At 38.3% G+C, this 11,196-nt stretch overlaps 1 protein-coding gene across 1 annotated transcript; it reads right to left on the bottom strand.

Annotated features, from left to right (window-relative positions):
- Window positions 1–2,750: 2,750 nt before the first annotated feature.
- On the bottom strand, window positions 2,751–9,170 carry LOC101308329 (uncharacterized protein SYNPCC7002_A1590-like). Its single transcript, XM_004308564.1, has 6 exons — window positions 8,993–9,170; window positions 8,720–8,910; window positions 8,598–8,643; window positions 7,663–7,745; window positions 7,441–7,557; window positions 2,751–3,259 (listed from the first exon to the last, which is right to left on the bottom strand). The coding sequence occupies exons 1-6, from the start codon at window positions 9,168–9,170 to the stop codon at window positions 3,188–3,190; spliced, it is 687 nt and encodes a 228-aa protein (XP_004308612.1). The 3' UTR covers window positions 2,751–3,187.
- Window positions 9,171–11,196: the final 2,026 nt, after the last annotated feature.

Here is an 11,196-nt window from a genome sequence, read left to right as displayed (position 1 = left end):
GATACTTCATGCAAACATAAAATACATTAGGTTTGGGATAATATTATGGGCAAATCGACATGCCATATTCTGTTAGGTACAAATGAGCCGTAATACAAGCACCATTATTTACATATGTCCATTAGTATATGGACAAAGGCATTGGGATTGAGAAAATGGTGTATGTTTATGTTAGGTAATATCCCTCCAAGTTTTCTTCGACTCCAAGCGACTTGTCCCCTAGCGTTTCAGCAAAACTCCATCTCCGAGAAGCCAGAAACTAAATCATTCTCTCTTGGCCCTTGGAGTTTTCTGAAATTGGTCTTTGTATAGGAGAATATATAGGTCAGAATTTGCGGCCATTTTGGGATACAGAATCACATTGCGAATTCCAGAAAAAGTTTGCTGGGTTGTTTTTGGTTTGCTTGATGGGTGGGAGTTGGGATGGTGATTTAGAATCCTAGGTTTTGGATAGAGATTTGGGTGGCAAAAACGAAAGCATGAAACTATTGATGAACATGTTTCAGTTGGGGCGTTGTTGGTGTCTAAATGTATTCCGGAGAATATTACAATTCATGTCATGCCATCTTTAGCTGTACGTTCACCTACATCCACTTTCAGCAGGTTGTCTTCCTGAATCTATGACCCCAATTTTTGTACGTAGCACACACTTATCTACGAAAAGCACGAGGTTTTTCCCCCGTATTATTCTCCAACAATTTACCTTCATGAAAGTCTAAATTAGTTGCTAAAACAGCCATTGATGTTAGTGTTTCAGATACGATTGGGATGAACCGATGAAGGATTTGAGAGAGAAACCTACTGATTCTGGAAATGGGATTACCGAACTGTATGTTATCTTGATTTTTTCCCAGGGCTGGACGGATGGTAGAATATGGAAACTGTAGAGGTAATTTTTTTTCGTCACTTCTAGGTGTTACCAGGTAGAGATAAAAGTTGGGTGGATATTTGCGGATTCACTCAGTTGAAGTACTATCATGATGTGCATAATGTTTTCATACACAGAATATTTCAAGAGACAACCTACCACCCCATGCCAGCTGCTTGTAAGCAAATGGAACGTGAAAAATATAGATGGGATAACCATAATATTTCAGGTGTTGTTAACTTCAACATAAACCTGGGTACATTATTAATAACACAATGCATGGAAACACTAGGGCCTCACGCATCGCCATTCAACTCAAAACTCCCCACTAGAATTGCAAATCCCTTCTAACTTAACCTCTCCCAGAACTTTGCCTCTAATTGGCATACCATATATCTTTCCATTTGTTACCAGAAGTTGAAGAAGCTTCACTGTTCACTAAGTAGAGGACCATAGCCTGCTACTACAAGCAAATTTTGTGACCCTAGCCGATTCATATGTTATCCTCTAATTTATATGAATTCAGCATACAGAAAAATAAAGAAAGGAAACGAAAACCCATGAAAATAAAGAAGGAAAGGCATTGCTCAATGCCTAGCCACATGATATTGGTTCAAAATCCACACATTCTTAACTAATTTCTGAGATGATTAATGTTGTTATGGATAAACCAATATATATGCAATTATTCGGTCAAGATATTGGTAGGGGTGAGCATGATTTGTACAAAATCCTTTACCAGATTAGCATATGTACGTGTTATGCATCCTTTTTCAGATTTGAATAACGAATATCTGTCATGCAAGCAACCAGAATAGACAGGGTTGTAAATGATCGAGTTGAGCCTCTTCTAAACGGCTCACCAGCTGATCATTAGGGGCATCGTTTGGGCTCATGCAATTATCTAAGACATACTTGAGCTAACCTTTCATTAATGCTTGATAATCTAAAAAAGGCAAAGCTCCAACTTCATTAAACTTATATCGATCCAGTGACGATGGTAAAGATAGAATCTACTATTGCTGTTTCCAAGATATACAAGGTACGGGGTTGTCTACGGTACTTGGGATGTATACCATACACTCAATTACCATTAATTGAACAAAAATAACAAGGTAAATGAGTAAATAAAAAGAAAAAAATGTATTAGGTATTGGTCGGTACGCTAGCCTGTCTCAAATTTACAACATTGACAACAAAATTACTACATTTGTTTTACACATTTACATATAATTGAACCAAGTTACTACAACAACAAGTTGTTCATAATTTTTTTTTTGTCTTAAGTTGAGTAATTACCTCTAATAGAACAAAAATTACCCAAGTAATGACTATCTTTACCAAAACGACAACAAATTTGTTGTCATATCGGTAAATGTAAGTATCATAAACTGGTAGGTACCCTAGAAAATTCCTACAAGGTACATGAGTTATGAATCAGTTAAAGTCAGAACTTGCTCTGGAACTAGGCTGATGACCAAAATCCAATATTAGAATCATACCATGTTTGACCAAAAAAAAGAATCATACCATGTTATGCATAAGGAACAAAATCTCATGGATGTTGGGAGAACACTAGAGTTGGTAGTGATGTTAGGCACGGCCTGTGTCAATTGGCATTTGAAGTTGCCAAGTGAATTATATGCATAATATTGGATTGTGCCGTATACACAGCTGAAATGATTGAGCTACGAGAGACTACTGTACTCAGGTGTTTGTTCATGATGTGGCTAAGCTTATGAATCATGCAAATCCCTTACTAAACTGAATCATGCATCGACTCGCTTCAAAAATTTACTTGGCTACTCGAGATTGAAGTGGAAGCTGCAGTAGATGTTAACTGGATTGTCTAATTAATGGGCAACAAGCAAAAACAACTTGTAAACATATGTTAGACCCTAGAACATCTATGGTCTAAAAAAATGACTGTTCCTTCGTATAATCGTATTCAGAAGTAGTCACTAAACAAGCAACAAATTAGACTTGCAGCTCTACTGGCTAACTGGCCGAGTACCAAAAGAAACAGTGACAACCCACCACCACCAACAAATAGATTACAACGCGATTGATTGTCTACGGCATCATCAGCTCCAACCTGGATTTGAACATATGAATGCTAGAAATAACTTTAATGAAATTCTGACCCTCAGTATGCTACTGACCTTAATGAAATTCTAGAGCTATTAAAACACACCTCAAGTCTACTACCGACCCTCTGTACACTACCGCATATGAATCCTGTTTTTGGTAAGCTCATTGTGAATAAAAATAAAAACAAAAAAGCAAAGAATCACAAGCAGCAAGCACTATCCTCTGCAGTCATATCTCGCCAGTTCCAAGAGGCTGTCTTGATCTATCACCAGATGCCCATGCTTGATAGTCCTTCACAAGCTGTGTCAACCACAACAAAAATGAATTATATTGTACTCCCTTTTCCAATATAACTAGAAGAATACTATCACAAGCCCAAACTCAAGAATGTTCAAACTTATCCATATGGAACATCCAGCTTCCGGAATGTTATATCCAACTTAAAATTATATCATATTTCAATTCATGAAATGAAAATGACATTTTGTCCACAAAACATAAAATTTCTAAGCTGATCTGAACATTTATATTGTTCATGATCAAATAGTCACTTCCATCCATATTAGGTGATACCAGTATGTTTCAGTAATACAGTACGGGATTTGAGCACTAAGTCTATGCAATCAAACAGTACAAATAGTACAAAAATTGTGTCTAACTTGCATGGGCGGCGTGGCCATTTCATATCTTAGTCAGGAGTCAATGAGTTTCAAGATAATAGAAGCATTCAGCAAGATTCCAGTTTGAAAATAAATGAAAATGGTCACATGCAGACATTAATACCAGGGAAGGAAAAGTAGACAAGTAAGAAAGGAGACTGGGTGTGAGCGGTGGCGGATCTGAGATAGAAAATTGGGTTGGGCTAATTTAAGTAATATTTTGTCGATTATACTTCTAAGAATAGACACTAAAAATAAAATAAAAATGGAAGTGTAGAACTAAATAAGGAAACACTAAAGAAATTTATTCAAAGAAACGTATAAAACTGACAAATCAAGGAAATAAATTATGTAACCAAAGAAGGAAGGGAGTTTAAACAAAGAAAGAACCGAAAGAATGATGCAAGAAGTAATCTAACCAAGAAGAAAACAACATGAAGTGCAGCGTCGATCAGTTGGTTATGCAGCCGAATTATCACACCTTTGGTACAGAGTTCGACCTTGGTAACGATACCGTTTCTGTACCCAAAAAAGAAAAAGAAAAATAAAAGACAAAAGGAAGAAGACAATGAAAAGCTTAAAAAGAAAAAAGCAAGTAACTGGACTCGAACCTTAGATAAGTGACAACAAGCACAACTGTCTTGCCAACTGAACCGAAGCTAACATCTGTACACGTGGGCACTTACATATTGTTTATCATGTCAGTGGAATTTTGGGTTGGGCACAGCCCAGGTAGCCCACAACATAGATACACCCCTGAGGATAGAAGATGGCAGCCCAAACATTTGGGGCTGCCATTAGTGGGTAATCAAAGAGCTGCAAAGTTCTGAAATCCAATTGTGAAAAATTTGGAAAGCTTGAAATGTTGAGTAAAGTTTTCCTTTCTATAGAAGAAAGCCTGACTTTGGTCAACTTAGCTCTTGTTATTTATGTTTCCTACATGTCTGAGGGAGGAAGGATCACTTAGTTTGATCTGAATTGTAGCGGGTTCTCAACTTAAACTAAAAGGAAGCTAGGAATTGCAAATCAAGTAAACAGAAATCAGTAGCACTTATGAAGTGCTTATCAAGACAAGATATCAAGTAAAGATGGACTCTTTTTGATATGTTGGCATTAAGAGTATATATGGGCTGCATGAGAATGGACCTACTCCTAACATTGTGCCAAGGGGTTGACATTAACATATTGTTCACTCTAGTGCTTTTGCAACTCAAATAGAACAACATTTTGCAGTGTGTTTAAGTCACTTGGAAAGGCGTCAAGTAAATTCCTTTGCTTCTTTTTCCAACTTTCAGGGTGGGATTGGTTAGTGTGAGGTTATCAGATGAGGAATGGGTTCTTAACAGAAAATTCTTCTTTTTTTCCTCAGGTAATACAGGTTTTTAATGTTCTCACAGGTTTCCGGTGTTGGCTTGTGTTGCACAATTACTGTAGATTTTAGAAACCAGTGTTGGAGCCATCAGGATAGAACAATTTTGAAGTCAGAGACTCGGAGCCATCAGGAATCTCCTCAGGCAAACTTTTGAAAATAAAGTGGAGGACAAGGTCTCCACTGATAAATTCACAATCTTGAACACATAAAGTAGAGGACAAGGTCTCCACTGATAAATTTACACATAAAGAAGACATCTATAATCTAAAAACGACAGAAACAAGAAGTCTCCACTGATAAATTCACAATCTTGAACACATAAAGTAGAGGACAAGGTCTCCACTGATAAATTTACACATAAGGAAGACATCTATAATCTAAAAACGACAGAAACAAGAAAGTAGTACTATAATAACGGAACATAAAACTAAAGAACAAAAGCTTTCTAATCTAACAATATAAAAGACAGAGGACTATCTCTAAGAGAAACTTATGCACATTCAAATCCAAGTATCAACCTCTATCCAACAAGTGATCTATCACCTCACCCCCAGCTCCCTCAAAGATCCTTGTATTCCTTCCATCCACACCACTGGAAAGCTGCCATCATATTCCTAACACCATTTCTTAATTCTTCCCTCAATATTTATAAATCAAACAATAAGACTTGCAATAAGCTGGAGCAACCTAAGTTACCAAATCGATTTTAGCCTCCCCAAATAATTTCTGTCTTTAGATTATTCAAATGGGGAAATTGCTCATTCTCTAGAGATTCAGCTGCATCTTTACACATCACAAACAATGGGGGGAGAGACAAAGAAGGTGTTCAACCAAACTTCATTGCCCAACAGTGTTAATCCAGGATAGCGTTTCAAGTAGCAAAGGGTCGAGATAGAGAAGAGAAGGCTAAAGTGCCCCGCATTGTTTGGAGGTACTTTATCCCTCCAAATTGCAAGAAAAGGGTCAAAATAAGGAAGAGAAGAATTGTTGATTGATTATTTTGAGTGTGACTTAACAAAAGAAGACACCTGTAGGCTGGAGCCCAACTTCCATACTCTATGATCAAGCCTAGCATATAGAACTAAATTTTTGAAAAAGACCAGAAAACCAATCACTTACCTCACCTTTTGATCATTAAGTCCTTCTAAACCCAAGCTTCCATGTTACAGGATAAGATCAGGGTTACAGTCTTACAGACAGTTGTATCCCTACCAACACTTTCCAAACGGTCACTGTCTTCCTATTTTCCACCCGAAACCCAGAAAAAGAAGCGCATACCAGAAGTCATTGAGAAACATCTCTCCAGGGGCAACAGCTTGATTCTCATACTATAATAATGGGAATCCCATCTTGTTTCTGATGACAGCATACTAGAGGGAATATCTGTCTTCATTGAATCACCAAAGCCACTTTTCAAGTAGCGCATTGTCCTATAACAGGCTTCTAACACCTAATTCCCTTTTTACCTTCACTTGAGAAACCACATCTCACTTGACTATAAGGTCTGTTTTCCTCCTCCCTCTCCACAATATCTTTCTAGCTAGATTTTCAATCTGTACAATTCTAATCTCCTTTACTTTCCATCAACGGATCACAAAACCTAATAGGCCGTGAGGTCGGGAATTACTATTGCACTATTTCTCTCTTTCTTCACTAGGCAGTTTGAAAGGGTAAATTACCTGTATAATACAAGTATCACCTCAGATAATTAGTCATACGAATGTGAATACTTGTGAGATGGAATAGAACTAACGTCAATACTTGGTGCCTCTATCCTCAATGGTATAATGTGAGAAAATGATGCAACTAAAAACCAACTATTGCTTCTCTATCCGTAAGTATACTACCTGTGGATATTTGATTTCAGACACTAAATTGAGCTACCAAATTCCAGCTTCTTGTGATGTTGTTTTGTAAAGTTATTGAGAGGGATGGAAGATGGCTTTTGGATGCGTTTGGCAGTAATTTGTAGACATAAGAGGGGAAAAGGTACTTTTATGACATAGAATTTGGTTTCTCAACTTGCCCTCTGTATTTTTCTCTATTTTGATGAAATCTGAGTTTCTTATAAACAAAAGACAATAATTAAATAAAAAAGAAATTTGAGAAAGAAGTAGACAATACAATGTAGATCTGGAAGACTGGAAGTCAAAAGAACAAGCAAAAAAGATACAACATTAATCTTCTGTTGAATTAACCCACTCAAAACAGAAAAGACAGATAAAAACTAATATCAGTAAAAAAATAAAAAATAAAAATAAAAATAAAAAATAAAAAATAATAAAAAACTTGTATACACTGGTAAAGTAATCCCTATCTCCAAAGCAAGAAGGTAATAGCATAAGTTCTACCCTTCCCAATACTATAATAATTTCATAAGAAATATGAAGGAATACATAAATTAAAACTGAGTGACAGGAAAAAATGAAAATGAAATAACTTCTGCTAACCTGCGCTAAAAATCGAGGAAGCATAATTTTAAGTATTTGTTCAAGGACTTGTGTCCCAGATGATTCAATAGCTTGCACTGGAATGGCACGAAATGCAAAAGGAATCTCAATGCTGACCTAATTTCACAACACAAGCAATATGCAGCTTCAGGATATGGTAAAATAAAATTCAGATAGTTAAGCTACAATAAAAAAAAAAAATGAGTTTCTTGCAAACAGCACCTCAATGACAGTATCTGAACTGAGTTGTTGCAGTGAAGAACTGCTGTCATTGCTTCCACACGATATTTGGTTCACCATATAAGCTGCATTCCCATACCAAACCAATGTCAAAGACCTCCTGAAAACAGCATAAATCAAAATACTCAACATAATGAATGCATGTTCTACTAGAAGAGAAACATTTTCCATCATTTTACTTTTTGTTTTGAGATGAGAAATTTTTTTTGTCATATGAAAAAAAAGAAAAAGTACTTGAATAAAATCAGCAGCAAGGAATCCTTAAAAAAAAAAAGTTGAAAGAAAATGCATGAAACTGAACAAGAACATGAAAAAACAGTGCAGCAAGATTAACGAACAGCAACGTAACATATCCTTCAAATCCCAAAAAGTAGTTGAAAGTGTTACACCCTAGAAAGGATACGATAGAGATGCCAAGCCCGTGAGCCTTAAACCAATTCAAAACTAGGGTTTGCATTTTCATCATATTTAAGTATTGCTCAGAAGGTGAGCTTCCTGGCCCATGAGCACTATCTAGCCTTCACAAGCTAAGTACAATCCAAGATATGACAGCTCAAATCAGCATGAGCTGAGTTGTACTTATAAACACAAACTACCTAACATCAGAATACTGTCCCACATTAGACGGTTCGAGACTACAACATAGCCAGTATCAGTATCACTGTAAAACATGCAATACTTTTTGTGTTTCTAAGCTATAAAAGCTACTCTCGAACCGTTTATTGATTAAACTTAAAACCTTCCACCGGATTTTCATGCAACAACTACTTACACAAGCAGGCAATCTTACATTGTCCTTCAGCAGCTCAATCTAATAGCTAAAAATTTCTACAATCGCACATTGTGTGTGCTTAAATAATACAAGGATGCTTCTAGAAACAGAATTGTATATACTAATTCTAGCAAAAGTTGCTCACCGTCAAACTTGTCATTCTGCGCAACCACAATCGGGGACCCGTCAAGCTGTACAGCCAAAGCAGAAATCAGATACATACACTCAAAATTCTACAACCAATGCCAAATGAGTAGAAATGCAAACCTTGCAGGACAAGAGCTTAATGCAACAACCATTGGGCTGCTCTTCGACTTTAACGAGAAGAACAGGGCAGACCTCGAAAGCAAAGAACTTGAACCTATACACATAGCACCTGAACGTGTTGTCGTCCACTCTCTCTATCCTCTCCGCGTCCAACACCGAGTACTGACTCGCCGGCAAGCTCATATATTCACCTGAAAAGAAAACAAGAAAAGGACTGAGAATCAAAACTGATAAGAGAATTGTTGGAATCCGAGACATCATAAGTGACATTACTTAGGGGCCGTTGGAGCTGCGGGACCGGGACGGACTCGGTACGCCGGGCGACGAAACGGGCCTTGGGCGGTGTCGAAACGGCCGAAACGCGAAGGCGAGGATTCGGGGGAGCGAGAGCGAAGAGGACATGCTTGAGTTTGAGTCCGGGGGAGTGTTGGTAGAATGAGGTCGCCGCCATTTCCGGGTTTTATAGTTTTTGTTGTATTTTGGGGAAATAGAGGAGTTATAGGGCGGGGGAACTAGGATAAGAGAAGCGCCAGGTGGGAAGCTGGTTGGTTGGAACAAAGATAAAGACAACAGGATATTACAATATTGCAATATTAACTCAACACGTAGCACAAGACACCACCCATCTGCATGTCTTGATCGGTCTCTTCTAGTACGAATTACGTAAACTTTCGGCGCGGTTGCGAACCAGTAACAAGAAGAAAGAATAAAATTAAAATAAAAATAAAAACGAGTTACATAAAGCACAAATGCAAAAAAAAGAGATGCAAGACGAGGCCTTCACAGGAGGTCAATCATCCTAGTACAACTCTCGCCCAAGTAACCTTAACTTCGGAGTTCTGATGGGATACGGCGCATTAATGCTGGTATGATCGCATCCGTAAGTTTATGCACAATCAATCTATATAACCCTTTGTTAAGTAATTACAGAAAACATAAGATGAATTTTATCTATCAAATTAACAGTATAGAAAACGTATATAAAACCTAAAGTCCATACGGCGAAACACAAAATGAAATAATACCGTTACAGTTAATATTAACTTAACCCAGATCCCAAGAAACGACCCACATGCATATCTGGATCGGTCGTTTCTACCCGCGCCTCGTGGGTATGTATTTCCAGTCGGACCTGCATGACCCTTGAAGTTCTTCTAGTACGAGCTACGTAAGAAACGACTTACATACAATGCAAATGCAAAAAAGAGGGATGCAACACGAGGCCTTCCCAAAAGGTCACCCATCTTAGTACTACTCTCGCCCAAGCAAAATTAACTTCGGAGTTCTGCCTGCGCCCCGTGGGTAAGTATTTCCCGTCGGACCTGCGTGACCCTTGAAGCTCTTCTAGTACGAGCTACGTAAGCATTCGGCGCGGTTGCGAACGAGTAACAAGAAGAAAGGAAAAAATTAAAATTAAAACAAAAACGGGTTACATACAGCGCAAAATGCAAAAAAGAGGGATGCAACACGAGGCATTCCCAGGAGGTCACCCATCCTAGTACTACTCTCACCCAAGCAAGCTTAACTTCGGAGTTCTGATGGGATCCGGTGCATTATTGCTGGTATGATCGCATGCGTAAGCTTATGCACAATCAATCTATATAACCCTTTGTTAAGTAATTACAGAAAACATAAGATGAACTATATCTAGCGAATTAGCAGCACCGAAAATGTATATAAAACCTCAAGTCCATACGGCGAAACCCAAAATGAAATAATACCGTTACAGTTAATATTAACTCAACCCAGATCCCAAGACACGACCCACCTGCACGCCTCGATCGGTCGCTTCTGCCCGCGCCCCGTGGGTAAGTATTTCCCGTCGGACCTGCGTGACCCTTGAAGCTCTTCTAGTACGAGCTACGTAAGCATTCGGCGCGGTTGCGAACGAGTAACAAGAAGAAAGGAAAAAAATTAAAATTAAAACAAAAACGGGTTACATACAGCGCAAAATGCAAAAAAGAGGGATGCAACACGAGGCCTTCCCAGGAGGTCACCCATCCTAGTACTACTCTCGCCCAAGCAAGACTTAACTTCGGAGTTCTGATGGGATCCGGTGCATTATTGCTGGTATGATCGCATCCGTAAGCTTATGCACAATCAATCTATATAACCCTTTGTTAAGTAATTACAGAAAACATAAGATGAACTATATCTAGCGAATTAGCAGCACCGAAAACGTATATAAAACCTCAAGTCCATACGGCGAAACCCAAAATGAAATAATACCGTTACAGTTAATATTAACTCAACCCAGATCCCCAAGACACGACCCACCTGCACGCCTCGATCGGTCGCTTCTGCCCGCGCCCCGTGGGTAAGTATTTCCCGTCGGACCTGCGTGACCCTTGAAGCTCTTCTAGTACGAGCTACGTAAGCATTCGGCGCGGTTGCGAACGAGTAACAAGAAGAAAGGAAAAAATTAAATTAAAACAAAAACGGGTTACATACAGCGCAAAATGCAAAAAAGAGGGATG

The sequence above is a fragment of the Fragaria vesca genome, linkage group LG7 (assembly GCF_000184155.1).
Source record: "Fragaria vesca subsp. vesca linkage group LG7, FraVesHawaii_1.0, whole genome shotgun sequence".
In the NCBI taxonomy this organism is placed as follows: Eukaryota; Viridiplantae; Streptophyta; class Magnoliopsida; order Rosales; family Rosaceae; genus Fragaria; species Fragaria vesca.
This window is presented reverse-complemented; position numbering and strand designations above follow the sequence as displayed.

Bases quoted from the DNA above. Each gene is read 5' to 3' on its own strand.
- LOC101308329 (XM_004308564.1), bottom strand. From the start codon at position 9,170: ATGGCGGCGACCTCATTCTACCAACACTCCCCCGGACTCAAACTCAAG. The intron at 8,911-8,992 runs GTAATGTCACTT...TTTTCTTTTCAG, and splicing joins GCAGCTCCAACGGCCCCTAA to GTGAATATATGAGCTTGCCG. The intron at 7,558-7,662 runs GTGCTGTTTGCA...TTGTGAAATTAG, and splicing joins GTTCAGATACTGTCATTGAG to GTCAGCATTGAGATTCCTTT.